This window comes from Moschus berezovskii, chromosome 25 (genome assembly GCF_049115385.1).
Source record: "Moschus berezovskii isolate FMDL1 chromosome 25, NW_MosBer_1.0, whole genome shotgun sequence".
NCBI lineage: Eukaryota > Metazoa > Chordata > Mammalia > Artiodactyla > Moschidae > Moschus > Moschus berezovskii.
Window position 1 is genome coordinate 49275695 of NC_142484.1, and position 22609 is coordinate 49298303.

The 22609-nt window shown below is 42.1% G+C and overlaps 1 protein-coding gene and 1 long non-coding RNA gene across 26 annotated transcripts in view; one reads left to right on the top strand and one right to left on the bottom strand.

Annotated features, from left to right (window-relative positions):
• Positions 1 to 22609, bottom strand: part of LOC148773929 (ferroxidase HEPHL1-like) — a 237862-nt gene that overhangs the window by 98333 nt on the left and 116920 nt on the right. For 5 of the 17 annotated variants that reach the window (XM_088832165.1, XM_088832164.1, XM_088832161.1 and 2 more), the window contains one exon: positions 16120 to 16585. In XM_088832165.1, the coding sequence (XP_088688291.1) occupies positions 16143 to 16585 (443 nt within the window). In that variant the 3' untranslated portion in view covers positions 16120 to 16142. Of the gene's footprint in view, positions 1 to 618; positions 701 to 8486; positions 10257 to 12742; positions 12850 to 14585; positions 16092 to 16119; positions 16586 to 22609 lie in introns of those variants that run through there. The other 12 variants (XM_088832174.1, XM_088832171.1, XM_088832176.1 and 9 more) reach the window with 9 other exon arrangements.
• The window catches only part of LOC129549103 (uncharacterized), a 102574-nt gene continuing 88907 nt past the window's right edge, over positions 8943 to 22609 (top strand). For all 9 annotated transcript variants that reach the window (XR_016036345.1, XR_016036346.1, XR_016036347.1 and 6 more), the window contains exon 1: positions 8943 to 9077. This is a non-coding gene — a long non-coding RNA (uncharacterized LOC129549103). The remainder of the gene's footprint in view (positions 9078 to 22609) is intronic.

Consider the following 22609-nt stretch of genomic DNA (forward strand, 5'->3'; position numbering starts at 1 on the left):
TAAGGATGTAAAGAAAAAGCCACATAGAGATGCATTGCAAGGGCAGAGATGCAGTCTAGTCAGGACCCATACTCCTGACCCAGAATTAGGAGGGGACATTTCCAACTTGGTATCTTCCCTGGGGGGACATGCTGAGCACCTGAGCTCTGGTAACCTGAATGAGGAAGACGAGCCCCCATAATATCTTAATTGAAACCAGCAGAGCTACGTCTGGGAGAGAGCTGGAGGCTGTGGTAAGTCAAGACCCCATGCTTAATAGGCCAGTGCCAAACTTACTGACACTGAATGTTGGCACAGGTCACATGGGAAGGAGAATGATGTACTAATTTTAGGACATGTGCCAAAGGGGCAAGGATTTCTTGAAACTTTCTCCAGGGATGAAATCATTCATTGATGACATTTAAAAAAAAATCCTCCCTGTACCCAGCTGGCCCAGTGCTAGCAGGAGACCTTTCTGACATTCCCCACTTACCTTGCTAGCAGTGCTTCCCTGCTAGTCTCTGTGTTCCCTGTGGAACAGACATATCCAACCCAGCCACGCCCACAATGCTCCTCCAAAATGGCTTCGCCCCCAAGGGCCTGGATTCCCCCACAATAGCCTCCTTTCCTACCACTCACAGTGGGTGGACTCAGCCATGACTTGCATCCCCTCAAGGTGATTTCCACTCCAGGTCACCTCCAGCCAGAAGTACATCTGCAACTGTGGAGGTAGGGCTCACATTCAGCTGCACTGGGGGTCAGCCAGACCCACCAGCAACGCGGGTACATCTAACAAGACATCACACTCAGCCTACAGAGGAGACACCCTGGATTTCCTGTCTCTGGTGACCTGGGGGAACTCTTCCTTTGGGCCACACAGGAGACACTCTACATAAATCCCCTTATTCAACACGGAGACATAATTTATCTACGTAATATTAATGCATAGAAACAAAAAGGCAAAATAAAGAGACAAAGAATCAATGCTAAGTGAACAGCTAAGACATAAACTCAGAAAAAGAACTAAACAAGATGGAGATAAATAACCTACGTCAGATGACTGCAAAGTAAGGATCATACCTGGGTCTTCCCTACTGGTTCATTTGTTAAGATTTTCCTGACAATGTAGGCAACAAGGGTTCAACCTTTGGTCTGGGACTAAGATCCCAGCCTGCGGGACAAGTAAAGCTGCATGTCACAGCTATTGAACTCATGCACCCTAGAGCCTGTGCTCCACAACAAGAGAAGACAGAACAATGGGAAGCCCACGCACCAAAGCTAGAGTGTAGCCCCCACTCTATGCAACTAGAGAAAGCCAAGACACAGCAAGACCCAGTGGGCCCATTAAATCAATGAATAAAAGATGTTTACTGCTATCAGGGGAAGCATGAAAGAACGGAGTGAGAACCTCCACAGAGAGGCAATAAATATAAAAAAGAACTGATTATAATCGAAGAATACAATAACGGACATGAAAAACACAGCAGATGAGTGAGCAGATTAGATGATTCAGAGGACAGATCAGTAAGCTGAAACAAAGAGTGGTGGAAATCACCCAGTTTGAGCATCAAAAAGAAAAAAATAAGTCAGAAGACTGAGGATACTTTAAGGCATTTGGTGGACAATATCAAGCATACTAACATTCACATTATAGGGATTCAAGGAGAACAGAGAGAGAAAGATAAAGATAAAATCTCACTTGAAGAAACAATGGCCGAAAATTTCCCTCTATTGTTGAAGGAAACACCCAGGGCCAAGAAGCACAGACAGTCCAACACAGGGTAAATCAAAGGAGAAACATGCCAAGGCATATATTAATCAAACTAAGAGAAATTTAACGAAAAGAGAAAATATTAAAAGCAGAAAGGGCAAAGCAACAAATAACAAGGGAATCCCCATAAGGTTAACAGCTGATCTTTCAGAAGAAACACTGCAGGCCAGAAGGGTGTGGCATGATACAGTTAAAGTTATGAAAGGGAAAAATTTACCAGCAAGATTACTCCAACCAGCTACGATCTCACTCAGATTCAAAGAACTCAGTACCTTTACAAATAAGCAAAAGTTAAGAAATTCAGCACCACCAAAGTGGCTTTACAACAAATATGAAAGAATGTTCTCTAGACAGGAAATAGAAGGGAGTGAATAAACGTGGAAAAAAAACAGAATAATAAAGTAAATAATAATAATATCATGCATATCAATGATTACTCTATATTTTTATAAATGTATTAAATGGTCCAACTGAAACACAGACTGGCTGAATGGAAACAAAAACAAGCCCCATAGAAATGTTGTCGATAAAACATCCACCTCAGACCTAGGGACACACACAGACTAAAACTGAAGGCCTGGAAAAAGGTATTCCATGCAAATGGAAATCAAAAGAAAGCTGGAGTAGCAATTCTCATAGCACATAAAATAGACTTTTAAATAAATACTATTACAAGAGACAAGGAAGGACACTACATAATGATAAAGAGATCAATCCAGGAAGCAGATATTGCAATAATAATCCACACGCATCCAACACAGGAGCATCTAAATAGATAAGACACATACAACCAACCATAAAATGGGAAATCAACAGTAAGAAAATAATACTAGGGGATTTTAACACCCCACTTATACCAATGGACAGATCAGGCACAAAGAAAATTAATAAAAAAACATACACCTTAAATCACACATTAGACTAGATGGACCTTATTGGTATCTTTAGCATATTCCATCACCAAACAGCAGAATGCTTTTTTTTTTTTTCTCAAGTGCACACGGAACACTCTCTGGAATGGATCACATCCTGGGTCACAAATCAAGCCTTGGCAAATGTAAGAAACTGAAATCCTAGCAAGCATCTTTTCTGATCACACTGATACTGATTAGGGATCGTTTATAGGAAAGATTTGTAAAAAACACAAACACATGGAGAACTCAAACAGGTCACTGAAGAAATCAAAAAGGAAATTTAAAAATACCTAAAAACAAAGGGCAATAAGTAAATGACAACCCAAAACCTATGTGATGCAATAAAAGCAATGCTAAGAGGGAAGTTTAGAGCAATACAAGAAGCCTACCAAAGAGATGAAAAGAACATCAAATAAACAACATAATATAACACCTAAAGAAGCTAGAAAAAGAAGAAAAAGGGCCACAAAATCTGCAAAGTTAGCAGAACGAAAGAAATCATAAAGATCAGAGCAGAAATAAATGGAAATGAAGGAAACATTAGCAAAGATCCATAAGACAATAAGATACGTCTTGGAGAAGATAAACAAAATTGACAAATCATTAGCCAGACTCATCAAGAAAAATAGGGAGAAGACTCAAATCAACTCGAAATGAAAAAGGAGACTTAACAACAGACAACACAGAAATAGAAAGGATCATAAGAGACAATTAGAGAAAACTGCATGACAATAAAATGGACAACCTGGAACAAATGGACAGGTTCTTAGAAAAGTACAGTCTTCTAGGACTGAACTAGGAGAAATAGAAAATGTGAATAAATCAAGCACTAACACCGATCACAAGCTCTAACGATGAACACATCAATCACAAGCACTACTGTGATCAAAAGTCTCCAACAAACAAATGCCCAGGACTCCACAGCTGAATGCTCTCAAATGGTAGGGATGGGATGATACCTACTCTGGTCAAACTCTTCCAGAAAATCGTGGAGGCAGGAGCATCCCAACCCATTCTGTGAGGCCATCATCACCATGAACCACAATGAGGCAGAAAGCCACCCAGGAAAGAAAACTACAGGCTGATGTCACTGACGAGCACCAGCGCAACAATCCTGAGGAAACGCGAGTAAGAGCAAAAGAAAACAAGACACATGGAAAGGGTCACACACCACCTTCAAGTGGGGTTTATCCCAGGGATGCAAGGATTCTTCAGTATGTGCACATCAGTCAATGTGATACACTACATTAACAAACTGAAAGATAAAAACCATACGGTAATCTCCATCAATACAGGGAAAGGTTTTGACAAAATTAAACACCAGTATATGATTTTAAAAATGCCCCATAAATGGGCATAGAAGAAACCTACCTCAACATAATAAAGTTCATAAGGGGAATCTCTCAGCACATTATCCTCAATGGTGTCAAATTTTAAGCATTTCCACTAAGATCAGGATCAAGACCATGGTGCCCACGCTCCTTCCTATTATTCAATATAGTTTTGTAAGTCACAAACACAGCAATCAGAGAAGAAAACGAAAAAGAATGCCTATTGGATAAGAAGAAGTCCATCTCTCATTGACTGCAGGTGGCCTGTTTCTATTCACAGAAGACCCTAAAGATCGAATCAGAAAATTACTAGAGCTAATCAGTGAATTTAGTAAAGCACAGGATACAAAATTAATACACAGAAGTCCTTTGCATACTTATAGCACAACAAGAAAAATCAGAAAGAGAAACTAAGGAAACAGTGCCATTCCCCACTGCAACAAGAAGAATAGCATAGCTAGGAATACTTCAAAGTATTTAAGTAGCAAAGAAAACTATAAACAAGATGAAAAGACAACCCTCAGAATAGGAGAAAATAATTGTAAACGAAGCAATTGACAAAGGATTATCTACAGAGTACACAAGTAGATCATCGAGCCTAATATCAGAAAAAAAGCAACCAAGTGAAAAGTGAGCAGAAGACATGAACACGTTTCTCCAAAGAAGACATTAAGAAGGTGAAAACATGCTCCACATCGCTCATTATGCGGAGAGTCGGACACGACTGAGCGACTGAACTGAACTGAACTGAATCAAAACTACATGAGCTATCACCTCACACCAGTCAGAATGGCCATCATCAACAATTCTACAAATAATAAATGCTGGACAGGACATGGAAGAAAGGGAACCCTCTTGCACTGTTGGTAGACATGTAAATGGATACAACCACTATGGAGAAGGAAGGTAGGTTTCTTAAAAAAGTAGGAATAAAACTACCGTATGATGCACCAATACCCTACTGGCCATATACCCTGAGAAAACCACACCTCTAAAAAGACTTATGTACCCCAATGTCCACTGCAGCACTATTTAAAATAGCCAGGGCATGGAAGCAACCTAATGTCTATCAAGAGAACAATGGATAAAGAAGTTGTGGAACATATACACAATGGAATATTACTCAGCCATGAAAAGGAACAAATATGAGTTGGTTTAACTGAGATGGATGAACCTAGAAACTGTGATATAGAGTGAAGTAAGTCAGAAAGAGAAAAACAAATATAGTATATTAATGCATACACATGGAATCTTGTAAAATGGTACTGGTGAATATTTGAAGGGTAGAAATAGATACACAGATGTAGGGGGAGGACTTGTGAACTCAGCTGGAGAAGGAGAGGGTGTGCCGAATTGAGAGGGTAGCATTGAAACATTGCCACTACCATACGTAAAATAGCTAGCTAGTGGGAAGGTGCTATATAACACAGGGAACCCAGCATGGTGCTCTGTGACGACCTAGAGGGTGGGATAGCAGGAAGTGGGAGGCAGGCTCACCAAAGAGTGGATAATATACTTATGGCCTATTCGTGTTGTTGTATGAGGAAAACCAACCAAACATTGTAAAGCAGTTATCCTTCAATCAAAAATAAATAAATACAATCTGAAAACTATCATTCAACATATCTGTACTGTCATCCAAAGCTAAATGGGATCATCTTCTATTCCTAGCTATTTTTCCAATATAAGAGCTTATAAATGTCATTAAAGGTATTGAAAATATGATTTTAATAGCTACAATGTATTGCTCAATATCTCATACATAAATAATAAAAATTCAGTCTCAACATAGAAACTTAATTCCAAAAAATGTTTCCATTTTAAACTAAAGCTTGCATTTTAATTCAGTTTAATGAATATTCCTCTGAAGATCTAAAATTCTTATGAAAAATAAATTATGTGGAGTCTTTCTTGCTTTCAACTGTTAGGCCTTATTGTCATTTACTTCTAAGGACTCCTGAAGTTTTGACATTTTTGCCTTAGACTGTAATTTTTGACTGAGATAAAATCTTAAATTTAGATAGAAACACTCTTGTAAGTGTGAGTCACTCAGTCATGTCCAGTTATTTGTGACCCATTGACTATACCCAACAGGTCCGCTGTCCACAGAATTTTCCAGGCAAGAATATTCCTTTTTTGAGGGGATCTTCCTGACACAGGGGTCAAACCCAAGTCTCCCACACTGTAGGCAGATTCTTTACCATATGAACAACCAGAGAACCCTGACCCTGGTGTACACGGATGTAAAAATCCTCAAAAGAATATTAGCAAACCAGACTGAAAATACATTAAAAGAATCATACACTATGATCAAATGGAATTTATTCTGTGCCTGCAAACATGATTTTTTATCTGCACATCAATCACTGTAATACACAATATGAGTAAAATTAAGAATGAAATCACGTGATCTTCTCAATAATTTCAGACAATGCTTTTGACAGAGTTTAACATCAATTTTGGTACAATCTCTCAATACAGTGGTTATACACGGAACATCCTAAAGAGTATATAAGACAAGCCCACAACTAAGATCCAACTCAATGGTAAAGAGGTGAAAGATTTTCCTAAAAGATCAGGAATAGTACAAGGATACCCGCTCTCACCAATCTTGTTCAACATAGTAGTGGAAGTGTCCTACCCAGAATAACTAGGCAAGAAAAGGAAATAAAAGCCATCCCCATTGGAACAGATGAAGTTACACTGCCACTATTCGATTATGACAGGATTTATATGAAACCCTAAAAACTCCACCAAGTAACAAGTATTAAAACTAAGAACTTCAGCAATATAGCAGGATATGAGCCATCAGAGAGAAAACGGAACAGTCCCACATACAAATGCATCAAAAACAACAACGAAAACCCTGAAATAAATTTACCCGAGCAGAAACACCTGTACAGTCACGAGCTCCAAGACATAGAGACTGGGTTCAAATCCCACCTTACCCACTGACCTGCAGAGTGACCCAGAGCAAATCACACAATGATCTGAGGCTCAACATATTCAACTGTAAAATGGACACAAACCCAGTATCTCCTCTCAGGGCTGTGAAACTCCAAGGAAATGGCTACTTAGGCCCGGGGGTTGGAGTGTCTCCGGGAGCCTCTCCTTGTATGAAACTCCTCTAGAACTGGGCTCTTCTGATCCTGTGGGTGAGGGTCAAGTGTAGAGCCTGCGAGCCGAATGGGACTGGACGAGGACGAGGACAAAAAAATACTAGTTCTGTGCCAGGAAGGGAAGCCACCTCCTTTCCAGATCTGAGTGGGGCCTGCACCGAAGGCCCGGGGGATGCACAATCAGATGTGATAACTCCGAACCCCCACAGCAGGAATGGAGCCCTCCTGGCAAGAACCTGCTCTCTGGGCCAGGCTCCGGTGTGATGTGGTGCTGCTCCCTGAGTGCTCCATGTCTCCACCAGGCAAAGAGCTCTGGGGAGTTGGAGGTCTATTAAACCACAGGTGCCTGAGAGTCAGAATGACACAAGGACTAACAATATTGAAAATTAGCTATATTAAAAAAAAAAAAAAAAGAAAGACAGAAGTACAGACGAGGCAGGGGATGAGAAGCAGGACTGACTACCTCTCAAGTCTTGAGCAGAAATATCTCCACACTAGCTGAGCAGAGCCCACAGGAGGAAAGTAAAATGGAAAAGCAGGCTGTGGGTGTATCTCCCCACTGCTGGACCCAGGGACCCAAGCCCCAATCGATCAGCACCGCTTTGCGTATCCAGACACCAAGAGGAATAAACGCAGAGGTTGCCACAGGAAGTCGCAGCCAGACTCAATATCGGGGTCGCTGAGCACGGCCACACGGTCACTGGGGACGCAGGCCCTCCTCCGTGCTCACATCCTCTGTCCTCACAGAAATACAGTTCACTGCAGAGAACCCTCTGAGGGCACCCGTGCGCACTAGAAACTGGCAATGGTGAGACGCGGAGAGAAGACACAGAAGGAGAGACATGCCTCTGGGGCGCTACACAAACTACCAAAGATCTGAAGTTCTTGATACGTGGCATTTTCTAAAAAGCTTCTTAATGTGTAAAAGCAGAAAGGACATTTCCAGGAGAAAGGACAAACGAATCTTCCCAATGGGACAATTTGGTATCCATGTGGGAAGGTAAGCTGGATCCCTACCTCAAAAAATACCACCAAACCAAATAGACACATACCAAAAACCAACTGAAGGAAAAACTTTACAAAATTTCGAACCATTTTTGATGAGAGAATACCTTTTCTTTAAATTGAAGTACTGTTGATTTACAATGATTTGTTTGTGCAAGGTGTACAGCAAAGTGATTCAGTGATTCAGCCTCTTATGTGCTTCCCTTCGGGAAGCCCCTGGGCCATGCCTTCTACTCAGAACAGCTAAGAATCCTGAATAGGCAAAGCAGCATGTGGCGGTGCTCGTGGGGGCTTTTAGACTGAGTAAATTATTCTAACATGATACAAGAAACAAGCCCAGAGGTTAAGAGAGGATCTCCAAACCTACCTTCAAACAGGAGGTCTTGCTCCCTTGAATGTGGGTGCATGAAACAGCGCTTGGGAAGGGAAGAGGTGTGTCATGAATATTTTTCCTGCAGAGGGCACAGCGGTATGTAGAGAGGAAGTGCAGGCACGTCCCAGGACACAGCACACGGACACAGTCACTGGACTCTCAGCCCTGCGCTGTGTGCACCGCACTGTCTCCGCCCCTGACACGGGGTGAGCAGCTCACACGTGTCCTGGAGAGTGTGGTCACATGACCTGGACCTGGCCAATCGGTGTGTTCCATCCTCCCTGGCCACCGTGATTGGCTCAGGGCTGGGGCGGTGACCAATCAGGGCCCAGGGCCGGGCCTCAGGCTGGAATCAAGGGAAGAGGAGCTCTGGTTCCGCCGGAAGGGGTGGGGCCGGGAGAGGTCAGGCTACAGCAGTGGGAGGGGCGTGAGTGCAGCCTGCAGCGGTTGGTGGCCTTCCCGCGCCCGCCGGGGCAGAGCCGCCGGCCTGAGAAGGAGGACGCTGCTGAGCCCCCGGGTTGAGAGCGCCGGTTTCTGCTGTGGTCCCCGAGCTCCACCTGAGACCCGGAGGGAAGCCGTCTGCCCGTGAGTCCTCTCCTGCTTGTCTGTCAGCTTGTTTGAACCACGCTGGGTTTTCTGTCAGGCTGCCTAAGTGGAGACCCTGGAAATGCACCTGTGTGGGTTTTGGCTGGCTTCAGGGAAGAAATGCCAGATGACGCTGGGAGACTCCAGTTTAATCTGGATTTAGGTCCTGTCTCTTGAAAGTGAAGTGAAAGTCCCTCAGTCGTGTCCGACTCTTGGCGACCCCATGGGCTGTACAGTCCATGGAATCCTGCAGGCCAGAATACTGGAGCGGGTAGCCTTTCCCTTCTCCAGGGGATCTTCCCAGGCCAGGGATTGAACCCAGGTTTCCCGCTTTGCAGGCAGATTCTTTACCAGCTGAGCCACAAGAGAAGTCCAAGAATACTGGAGTGGGTAGCCTGTCCCTTCTGTAGCGGATCAGCATTCCTGACCCAGGAATCAAACTGGGGTCTCCTGCATGGCAGGAGGATTCTTTACCAGCTGAGCTATCAGGGAAGCCCAGTATCTCTTAAGGCCAGCTATTAATTGTAGGATTACCCTAATTAGTCTTCACGGGATTAAGGTAGCAACCTGCTAAGGTAGCAATCGATGTCCTTTTTCTAGAGGACAAAACTGGGGCTCAAAGAAGGGGGTAGCACAGCTACAGCAAGGAAGCGTGTACCTAGACAAAAGCCCCCAGATCCTGCTGTTGGAACTCAGGGAAGCCAAATGGTGTGGCTTGTCCATGTGACAGGGGCTAAGGCATCCGGCCCACACTGGATACTGTGGGGACCTGACTTGGTGACTGCCTTCTGGCAGCTCTGAGACTCACAAAAGCAATTTGCACTGAAGAGAGGAGGGACACTTCCCTCCATACACCCCACCACACCCTCCGGGTACTCCCACACCCTGCCCCCTTTCTCTTGCTTTGTGAGGGAATAAGAGTCACGCTCATGTGACCACATTGGCTGTCCACTGTTCACGAGCTACCAACTGGAGCTGCTACAGGAGAGGCCAAGAGCCTTTGCCCCTGAGTACCTCTCTTTCCTTTGCACCGTGGGGGCCCTCCTCCACACCTGCACACCGGAGGCCTTTTCTGAGACATGCAGGGACCCTCCTTTAGTTTGCAACAGGTTGCACATCCATCGCTGTCCTTTGAAACTCAGCTCATGAGCTCCGTTGTCTGCATCGCGGCCCACCTTGCTGCCAGGGGAGAGACAGAGTGACAATGAATCCAAAGCTCAGAACTGACAGGCGGGAATCTGTGTATAAAGGACCTGATTAATCACACTGTAGAGGCTGTAGTAGGCTCCAGGGATCCGTAACCAGGGCTTGGGCCAAAGTGACTCCACAGCTGTTTTAATGCCTGGGGAGGGTTCTGGCTATAGTGGAGGTGGGATGAGTCTCCTGAGGTTCTGGAGGCCCACTGTGTGCAGGTTCATGGTGCACAGAGAAGAGAAGGCGGAGTCCTTCCCTGGAGGTGGTCACAGCTCATGGGTGAGCCAGGCAGGCAGGCAGGGCAAGGTAGCACCTGAGCTGCCTTCATGAGTGAATGGTGTGGGACGAAGGAAGAGAACCAGGTCTGCTCCCTTATGTGGTGCCCAGGACAGGTTGTCACCAGACTAAACACTTACTGTGGTGACGACCATCAGTCACTGCTGTCTGCAAAGGGTTTACACTGGTGTGCGTCTGCATCTGAGTGGTCAGGCCGTCTCTAAACTACACTGGTTATGGGCATTGCCTCTCTGGAACTTGACATGTTTCATCTCTTCCTTCCTGAACATTCATTTCCAAGAGGGTTTTTGGGGCACAAGGATGTTGGGTTTTTTTCTAGCTTTGTCTCGTGAGGAATGCTTTTCTGGTTGTTGGTGTGGTTTGTTTTTCCAGCTCTCTTTCTTGGCTTATTTTGTGAATTTGCTTCTGCCAGAGGAAGAGCTCAGAATTTGCTTCTGGCTGTGATGTGACACTTAAAACAGCAACATCTACCTGGGTATTATGACCACATTTGCCAAAAGGGCTTTGTTTTGCAGAAGACATCTTGAAAGTACCTACACTGTCCTTTCAGATACCCAAAGGCTATTTGAAATGAAATAAAAAAAACAAGAATTCTCAAGTTTAGTCTTACAGTATGTGGGGAGTCAGAAAAATCCCCTGGAGGAGGGAAACACTACCCACTCTAGTATTCTGGCCTAGAGAATTCCATGGAGTGTATAGTCCATGGGGTCGCAAGGAATCAGACAAAATCTGATGACTGAACAGCAACAGCAATGAAGCTTCACCATTTGTCAAACAGAGACAACAGCAGTGTTCACACGACCGTGTGCATGTTCAGTTGCTCATTCGTGTCCAACTCTTTGCAGCCCTGTGAACTCCAGCCCCTAAGAACCTCTATCCGTGGAATTGTCCAGGCAAGAATACTGGAGGGGGTCGCCATTTCCTCCGCCAGGGTCGTCCCATCTCATTTGCTATCAAATCTTACATTTTTGCCCCTTCACGGTGTCTCTTCGTTCTGTGACTTTCTCTTCATTCTATCCACCATCCTTCTAGTGTAAGAGCGTTTTGGTTTTTGACCCCGCCCTGCAGCCTGTGGGATATTATCTCCCGGACCAGGGATCGAACCTGTCCTACAAAAGTCACCAGATTCAGAATTGTGATATAATTATGGATGTGCACATGTATTATTTCCCCCAAAGATGATAAAGTCCTTCAAGACAAGAATATTTTCAGCCCTCATAGTACTTGGTGAGGTCATTTGCACATCACAACAGCTCAATAAATATTTGTTTGTGGACTTCCCATGATTCTACTTTGGTTTTTGTTTTTTTTTCAAGTGTCTGGTATGTTTCTCCTGAACTCTTGTGCTGTCCAGTACACCTCAAAGACACTAATTATATCAGATATGACCTTAGTTTGGACTTCACTTATGATATATAATTCAAGACTAGATGTTTTATACATTCATATCTGACTCAAGTTCAATACTGAATCTTTGCCTTTAATTTCTAAGTAAAGTTAGCCTATTTATCATTCAAATAGTTTGTAGTTTCAGTTACTAAGTTTTTGTGGAGTTTGTTTTCTTTCCTGAGCCCTGATGGTACTGGTAAGGATTTTAAAATTGGGTAACATCATAAACCATGTTAAAAATTAAAATATATATTTATTTTTTTGGTTATCTAATTTACGTATCTTCTCTTGCTTCAAATTTCCTTATAAGTTCTAAATTTAGTAATTTGAGATCTTATTTTTTTCCCCTACACTTTAGATCAAGGGCCAGCAAACTTTGTTTTTGTAAAGTGCCATATAGCAGGTGACTTCCCTTGTGGCTCAGATGGTAAAGAATGGGTTGGGCCGATCCCCTGGAGAAGGGAAAGGCTACCCACTCCAGTATTCTGGCCTGGAGAATTCCATAGACTGTATAGTGCATGGGGTCACAAAGAGTCAGACACAACTGAGCAACTTTCACTTCACTTCACATAGCAAGAATTTTTTACTTTGTGAACCATATCGTTTCCATCACAGCTCCTCAACTTCATCATCAGTAATGCAAACAAATGGGCATGGCCATAGTTTGAGACCCCTGCTTGAAACCAATACACCTCTTCATATATACCCACCGTAATTGTGATAACTTGAATGGTCAACTGAAAACCATATCACTTTGAGCATTTTGGCAGCTCTCTCCACCTTACCTTCACAAAGTTTACTGTTGAATAGTAAACCCATGGAATACAATTTGGGTCAGATGGCCCTGGACCAGACCTTTTAGAGACATTCCATCTGTAGGTTTTTATTTCTCCTGAAACAATAAGAAATAGAAAAAAAATTTTTTTAATTATGTGATCTCTGTTCCAGACAATTTACCTGAAGAAATACAAACAGATTCTTTGTATATTTTGATTAAAGTTACTGCTGGGGAGAATTACCCATTCAATAGAAATGTTCCTGTTAAACTCATACGTTGACTTTCTGCAGGTTCACCATGACAGATTTTCATTTCAGGCTATAGCCTTCCATCCTAGTTTGATGGTTTTTCTCCTCAAATTTCGTATCTCCTTCCCAAGAGTTATGCTTGCGCGCACTTGAGTTGCCATGGGCCTCAGCCTTGGCTTCTTGTGGAATCATCAGGGAGCACTGTAAATCCTCACTGCTCATACCTCATCCCAAACCAATGAAATTAGAATATCAGCAATCTACTATTGGTGTACAAATATATTCCTTAAGCTTCTCAGGCAATTCTAATCTGCAGGCATGTGAGATCTAGCTGGAACCAGAGAGACTCAGAGAGGCCTAGTTTCAAATCTCAACCCTAATGACTTGTTTCCACTCAACCTTTGACAAGCTACTTTACCTCACTGACCTTTGAAAAGTGAGGGCTTCCCTGGTAGCTCAGATGGTAATGAATCTGCCTGCAAATCAGGAGACCTGGGTTTGGACCCTGGATAGGAACGATCCCCTGGAGAAGGGAATGGCTACCCATTCCAGACCCATGCCTGGTTTTCACTTAGCTTTTGACAAGCTACTTAACCTTCACAGACCTTTAGTTTCCTTATTTGTAAAGTAGATTAGTCAACCCAGTTTTCAAACTGTTGTGAGGATTAAATGAAATAAAATATCTAGGAAAGTGCCTCACGTTGAGGTCAGTCAATAATTGTTAGTTTGTATACATGTGTGCATGCTAAGTCGCTTCAGTTGTGTCCGACTCTGTGCAACCCAATGGACTATAGCCCACCAGGTTCCTCTGTCCATGGCAATTCTCCAGGCAAGAATACTGGAGTGGATTGCCATGCCCTCCTCCAAGGGATCTTCCTGACCCTGGGATCAAATCCATGTCTCTTATGTCTCCTGCATTGGCAGGCAGGTTCTTTACTGCTAGCGCCACCTGGGAAACCCCTAAGTGTTAGTCACTCAGGCATGTCCGACTCTTTGCAACCCCATGGACTATAGCCCACCAGGCTCTTTTGTCCATGGAATTCTCTAGGCAAGAACACCGAATTAGATTGCCACGCCCTTCTCCAGTGGATCTTTCCAACCCAGAGATTGAACGTAAGTCTCCCATGTTTCAGGCAGATTCTTTACCATCTGAGCCACCATGCAAGAGTTAGTTTGTACGTATGCTAGCAACAAATGCATGCACTCCCTCTGGTCAGGCCCCATATCTGTGAATCGCCTGCGACTGGCCCAGAGCCTTGCAAAGTAACTATATATTACTCATGAGTTATCAAGATAATCACATTGTAAAAGGCTCATTTAAATTATCTCCTTTTGAACTATCTGAGTCCCATCCTCACCCTATAAGGACAAACAATTTATAGCTGAATCTGAGTCACAAAGCAAAAGTAATGAAGATTTGCATGAAACTTTGGTCTGTGTTTGTTCATGAAGCAGTTGGTTAGCAATATCATCTTAGGTCTAGTTTCCATGATTTACCCCATGCCTTGGTAATCACAAGATAAACAGCTGATATTCACCTTTCTAAATGCAAGTGACTACGGGTGTGGGTTATTAAAGTTGAAACAATCCATTGTCCACCCACCTGGAAGCCAAGTTCTCAACAAAAAGAGGATGCTCAGTAAATGTTTGTTGAGTGATATAATGAAAAGAAGACGAAGAAGATGGAGGAAGGGGAGAAGAAGGAGAGAGGAAATCTGAGGGGGCTTCAGTTCAGTCGGGTCCGACTCCTTGTGAACCATGGACTGCAGCACGCCAGGCCTCCCAGTCCATCACCAACTCCCAGAGTTTACTCAAACTCATGTCCGTCTAGTCGGTGATGCCATCCAACCATCTCATCCTCCGTCATCCCCTTCTCCTCCCACCTTCAGTCTTTCCCAGCATCAGGGTCTTTTCCAATGAGTCAGCTCTTCGCATCAGATGGCCAAAGTATCGGAGCTTCAGCTTCAGCATCAGTGCTTCCAATGAATATTCAGGACTGATTTCCTTTAGGATGGACTGGTTGGATCTCCTTGCAGTCCAAGGGACTCTCAAGAGTCTTCTCCAACACCACACTTCAAAAGCATCAGTTCTTCAGTGCTCAGCTTTCTTTATAGTCCAACTCTCACACCCATACATGACTACTGAAAAACCATAGCTTTGACTAGACGGACCTTTGTTGGGAAAGTAATGTCTCTGCTTTTTAATGTGCTGTCTAAGTTGGTCATGACTTTTCTTCCAAGGAGCAAGTGTCTTTTAATTTCATGGCTGTAGTCACCATCTACAGTGATTCTGCAGCCCAAACAAATAAAGTCTTTCACTATTTCCATTGTTTCCCCATCTATTTGCCATGAAGTGATGGAACCGGATGCCACGATCTTCGTTTTCTGAATGTTGAGTTCTAAGCCAACTTTTTCACTCTCCTCTTTCACTTTCATCCAGAGGCTCTTTAGTTCCTCTTCAGTTTCTGCCATAAGGGTGGTGTCATCTGCATATCTGATGTTATTGATATTTCTCCTGGCAATCTTGATTCTAGCTTGTGCTTCATCCGGCCTAGAATTTTGCATGATACACTCTGCATATAAGTTAAATAACCAGGATGACAATACACAGCCTTGGCATACTCCTTTCCCAATTTGGAACCAGTCCAGTGTTCCATGTTCAGTTCTAACTGTTGTTTCTTAACCTGAACATAGATTTCTCAGGAGGTAGGTAAAGTGGTCTGGTATTCCCATCTCTTTAAGAATTTTCCACAGTTTGGGAGAGACGCCCGGCTCCCGGCGGCGCAGACGCGAGAGACGCCCGGCTCCCGGCGGCGCAGACGCGAGAGACGCCCGGCTCCCGGCGCAACCAACCACGTGCAGAATCGTGGCTGAGAGGAGCTGCCCCGCGCCCAGGGTTAGGGCGGTGGCCGAGAGGAGCTGTACCACGTCCAGGAGGTGGTGGCTGCTTGGGCACCGGAGGGCCGAGAGGAGCTGATCCACATTCAAAGCAGGAGGGGCGGCCTTGAGGAGATACCCCTCGTCCAAGGTAAGGTACAGCGGCTGCGCCTTGCTGGAGCATCTGGGAAGAGATACTCCACGACCAAGTGGAATATAAGATTCCAGTGTTCTGTGGAGGAAGGAACAAGACGGTGAGACCACTTTCTTCCCCACAAATTCATCAAAAGAACATTTGAACGTGGAGTAAAGTCCACAAAACAACTTCTGAATACTGGCAGAGGACATCAGGCTCCCAGAAAAGCAGCCCATTGTCTTCTAAAGGAAAGAGAAGAAATCCAGCTCCACCCACCAGAACACTGACATATGCTTCCCTAACCAGGGAACCCGGACAAGTCACCTGTCCAACCCCACACACAGCGAAGAAACTACATAATAAAGAGAACTCCACAAACTGCAAGAAGAGGGAAAGGACACCCCAAGCAAAGCAATATAAGCAAGATGAAGAGGCAGAGAAATACCCAGCAAGTAAAGGAACAAGAGAATTGCCCACCAACACAAACAAAAGAAGAAGATATAGGGAATCTACCTGATAAAGAATTTCGAATTTTGATGGTGAAAATGATTCAAAATCTTGAAAGTAAAATGGAGTTACAGATAAATAACCTGGAGAAAAGGATTGAGAAGATGGAAGAAAGATTTAATAAGGACTTAGAAGAAATAAAAAAGAGTCAATATACAATGAATAATGCAATAGATGAGATCAGAAACACTCTGGAGGGAACAAACAGTAGAATAACAGAGGCAGAAGACAGGATAAGCGAACTAGAAGATAGAATTGTAGAAATAAATGAAACAGAGAGGAAAAAAGAAAAACGAATTAAAAGAAATGAGGACAATATTAGAGACCTCTGGGACAATGTTAAACGCTCCAACATTCGAATCATAGGAGTCCCAGAAGAAGAAGACAAAAAGAAAGACCATGAGAGAATACTTGAGGAGATAATAGTTGAAAACTTCCCTAAAATAGGGAAAGAAATAATCACCCAAGTCCAAGAAATCCAGAGAGTCCCCAACAGGATAAACCCAAGGCGAAATACTCCAAGACACATATTAATCAAATTAACAAAGATCAAACACAAAGAACAAATATTAAAAGCAGCAAGGGAAAAGCAGCAAATAACACTCAAGGGGATTCCCATAAGGATAACAGCTGATCTTTCAACAGAAACTCTTCAGGCCAGAAGGGAGTGGCAAGACATACTTAAAGTGATGAAAGAAAATACCCTACAGCCCAGATTACTATACCCAGCAAGGATCTCATTCAAATATGAAGGAGAAATCAAAAGCTTTACAGACAAGCAAAAGCTGAGGGAATTCAGCATCACCAAACCAGCTCTCCAACAAATGCTAAAGGATCTTCTATAGACAGGAATCACAGAAAGAGTGTATAAACTTGAACCCAAAGCAATAAAGAAAATGGCTACGGGATCATACTTTTCAATAATTACCTTAAACGTAAATGGGTTGAATGCCCCAACCAAAAGACAAAGGCTGGCTGAATGGATACAAAAACAAAACCCCCATATGTGTTGTCTGCAAGAGACCCACCTCAAAACGAGGGACACATACAGACTGAAAGTGAAGGGCTGGAAAAAGATAGGCCATGCAAATAGAGACCAAAAGAAAGCAGGAGTAGCAATACTCATATCAGATAAAATAGACTTTAAAACAAAGGCTGTGAAACGAGACAAAGAAGGAAACTACATAATGATCAAAGGATCAATCCAAGAAGAAGATATAACAATTATAAATATTTATGCACCTAACATAGGAGCACCACAATATGTAAGACAATTACTAACAAGTATGAAAGAGGAAATTAATAATAACACAATAATAGTGGGAGATTTTAACACCCCACTTACATCTATGGATAGATCAACTAAACAGAAAATTAACAAGGAAACACAATCTTTAAATGATACAATAGAACAGTTAGACCTAATAGATATCTATAGGACATTTCACCCCAAAACAATGAATTTCACCTTTTTCTCAAGCGCACACGGAACCTTTTCCAGGATAGATCACATCCTGGGACATAAATCTAGCCTAGGTAAATTCAAAAAAATTGAAATCATTCCAAGCATCTTTTCTGACCACAATGCAGTAAGATTAGATCTCAATTACAGGAGAATAGCTATTAAAAGTGCCAACATATGGAGACTGAACAACACGCTGCTGAAGAATGAACAAATCATAGAAGAAATCAGAAGAGACACCAAAATATGCATAGAAATGAATGAAAATGAAAACACAACAACCCAAAACCTCTGGGACACTGTAAAAGCAGTGCTAAGGGGGAAGTTCATAGCAATACAGGCACACCTCAAGAAACAAGAAAAAAGTCAACTAAATAACCTAACTCTACATCTAAAGCAACTAGAAAAGGAAGAAATGAAGAACCCCAGGGTCAGTAGAAAGAAAGAAATCATAAAAATTAGGGCAGAGATAAATGCAAAAGAAACAAAAGAGACCATAGCAAAAATCAACAAAGCCAAAAGCTGGTTCTTTGAGAAGGTAAATAAAATTGACAAACCACTAGCCAGACTCATCAAGAAACAAAGGGAGAAGAACCAAATCCATAAAATTAGAAATGAAAATGGAAAGATCACAACTGACAACACAGAAATACAAAGGATTATTAGAGAATACTATCAGCAATTATATGGCAATAAAATGAATAACCTGGAAGAAATGGACAAATTCCTAGAAAAGTACAACTTTCCAAAACTGAACCAGGAAGAAATAGAAAATCTGAACAAACCCATCACAAGCACGGAAATTGAAACTGTAATCAAAAATCTCCCAGCAAACAAAAGCCCAGGTCCAGACGGCTTCACAGCTGAATTCTACCAAAAATTTAGAGAAGAGCTAACACCTATTCTACTCAAACTCTTCCAGAAAATAGCTGAGGAAGGGAAACTTCCAAACTCATTCTATGAGGCCACCATCACCCTAATCCCAAAACCTGGTAAAGACCCCACAAAAAAAGAAAACTACAGGCCAATATCACTGATGAACATAGATGCAAAAATCCTTAACAAAATTCTAGCAATCAGAATCCAACAACACATTAAGAAGATCATACATCATGACCAAGTGGGCTTTATCCCAGGAATGCAAGGATTCTTCAATATCCGCAAATCAATCAACGTAATACACCACATTAACAAACTGAAAAATAAAAATCATATGATTATCTCAATAGATGCAGAGAAAGCCTTCGACAAAATTCAACATCCATTTTTGATAAAAACCCTCCAGAAAGTGGGAATTGAAGGGACGTACCTCAACATAATAAAAGCTATATATGACAAACCCACAGCAAACATTATCCTCAATGGTGAAAAACTGAAAGCATTTCCCCTAAAGTCAGGAACAAGACAAGGGTGCCCACTCTCACCACTACTATTCAACATAGTTCTGGAAGTTTTGGCCACAGCAATCAGAGCAGAAAAAGACATAAAAGGAATCCAAATTGGAAAAGAAGAAGTAAAGCTTTCACTGTTCGCTGATGACATGATCCTCTACACAGAAAACCCTAAAGACTCTACCAGAAAACTACTAGAGCTAATCAATGATTACAGTAAAGTTGCAGGATATAAAATCAACACACAGAAATCCCTTGCATTCCTATACACTAATAATGAGAAAATAGAAAGAGAAATTAAGGAAACTATTCCATTCACTGTTGCAACGAAAACAATTAAATACTTAGGAATATATCTACCTAAGGAAACAAAAGACTTGTACATAGAAAACTATAAAACACTAGTGAAAGTAATCAAAGAGGACACGAATAGATGGAGAAATATACCGTGTTCGTGGATTGGAAGAATAAATATTGTAAAAATGAGTATACTACCCAAAGTAATTTATACATTCAATGCAATCCCTATCAAGCTACCAACAATATTTTTCACAGAACTAGAACGAATAATCTCACAATTTGTATGGAAATACAAAAAACCTCGAATAGCCAAAGCAATTTTGAGGAGGAAGAATGGAACTGGGGGAATTAACCTGCCGGACTTCAGGCTCTATTACAAAGCCACAGTCATCAAGACAGTATGGTACTGGCATAAAGACAGAAATATAGATCAATGGAACAAAATAGAAAGCCCAGAGATAAACCCACGCTCCTATGGACACCTTATCTTCGACAAAGGAGGCAAGAATATAAAATGGAGAAAAGACAGTCTCTTTAACAAGTGGTGCTGGGAAAACTGGTCAGCCACTTGCAAAAGAATGAAACTAGAACACTTCCTAACACCATACACCAAAATAAACTCAAAATGGATTAAAGATCTAAATGTAAGACCAGAAACTATAAAACTCCTAGAGGAGAACATAGGCAAAACACTCTCCGACATAAATCACAGCAGGATCCTCCAAGACCCACCTCCCAGTATATTGGAAATAAAAGCAAAAATAAACAAATGGGACCTAATTAAAATCAAAAGCTTCTGCACAGCAAAGGAAACTCTAAGCAAGGTGAAAAGACAGCCTTCAGAATGGGAGAAAATAATAGCAAATGAAGCAACTGATAAAGGATTAATCTCCAAATTATACAAGCAGCTCCTGCAGCTTAATTCCAGAAAACTAAGTGACCCAATCAAAAAATGGGCCAAAGAACTAAACAGACATTTCTCCAAAGAAGACATAAAGATGGCTAACACACACATGAAAAAATGCTCAACATCCCTCATCATCAGAGAAATGCAAATCAAAACCACAATGAGATACCATTTCACACCAGTCAGAATGGCTGCTATCCAAAAGTCTACATGCAATAAATGCTGGAGAGGGTGTGGAGAGAAGGGAACCCTCTTACACTGTTGGTGGGAATGCAAACTAGTACAGCCACTATGGAGAACAGTGTGGAGATTCCTCAGAAAACTGGAAATAGAACTGCCATATGATCCAGCGATCGCACTCCTGGGCATACACACCGAGGAAACCAGAATTGAAAGAGACACATGTACTCCAATGTTCATTGCAGCACTGTTTATAATAGCCAGGACATGGAAGCAACCTAGATGTCCATCTGCAGATGAATGGATAAGAAAGCTTTGGTACATATACACAATGGAGTATTTCTCAGCCATCAAAAAGAATGCATTTGAATCAGTTTTAATGAGGTGGATGAAATTGGAGCCAATTATACAGAGTGAAGTAAGCCAGAAAGAAGAACATCAATACTGTATATTAACGCATATATATGGAATTTAGAAAAATGGTAACCTGAACCCTGTATAAGAGACTGCAAAAGAGACATAGGCATTTAGAACAGTCTTTGGGACTCTGTGGGAGAGGGTGAAGGTGGAATGATTGGGGAGAATGGAATTGTAGCATGTATATTATCATAAGTGACCAGTCCAGGTTCGACGCATAAATTTTCCTCTGTTCAAAAAAAAAAAAAAAAAGAGTACTGGAGTGGCTTGCCATTGTATAATCTTATTCAAAAACACTATCCTCCATTACAGTTGTGTATGTGTGTGTATGTTTGTAGATGCATAGATAGAAGTCTGTAAAATACGCTCCACATTTGCTAACTGCTGTTATCAGCAAGGAGGGAGGCATGGTGTGTATATTTGGGGAAGGGATTGGGATATTTGAGGGGAGCTTTTGTTATCATACTGTACACATGTTGTATTTATTGGCATTTAAAAAATAAAACATTTTTCTGTAAAAAAAAAAAAAAAAAAAAGAATTTTCCACAGTTTGGTGTAAGCCACACAAAGGCTTTAGCATAGTCAATAAAGCAGAAGCAGATGGTTTTCTGAATTCTCTTGCTTTTTCTATAACCCAACAGATGTTGGCAATTTGATCTCCAGTTCCTCTGCCTTTTCTAAATCCAGCTTGAACATCTGAAGTTCATGGTTCACGTATTGCTGAAGCCTGGCTTCTAGAATTTTGAGCATTATTTTACTAGCTTGTGAAATGAGTGCAATTGTGCAGCAGTTTGAACATTCTTTGGCATTGCCTTTCTTTGGGATTGGAATGAAAACTGATCTTTTCCAGTCCTGTGGCCACTGCTGAGTTTTCCAAATTTGCTGGCATATTGAGTGCAACACTTTCACGGCATCATCTGTTAGGATTTGAAATAGCCCAACTGGAATTCCATCACCTCCACTAGCTTTGTTCATAGTGATGCTTCCTAAGCCCCACTTGACTTCACATTCCAGGATGTCTGGCTCTAGGTGAGTGATCACACCATCGTGGTTATCTGGGTCATAAAGATCTTTTTTGTGTAGTTCTGTGTATTCTTCCACCTCTTCTTAATATCTTCTGCTTCTGTTAGGTCCATACCATTTCTTTCCTTTATTGTGCATGGGATATCCTTTTTTGGTGGGATCCAACATTCTCCTGTCAATGGTTGTTCAGAAGCGAGTTGCAATTTTGGAGTTCTTGCAGGAGATTAGCGCAATCCAATCCAAGATGGCAGAGTCCCGAGGGAGCTTACTTTTCTTAAAATGCTAACTTGTACTCTTCATCACATGCATGCCCTGATTAAACCTTCTTATCCAACTTGCCTGAACTAAGTTAGTTTCTTGCTCCTACCCCCAATCTCTGGGTTCTCCCAAACCTTTCAGACTTATCTGAGACTCCTGTGGGGACTGA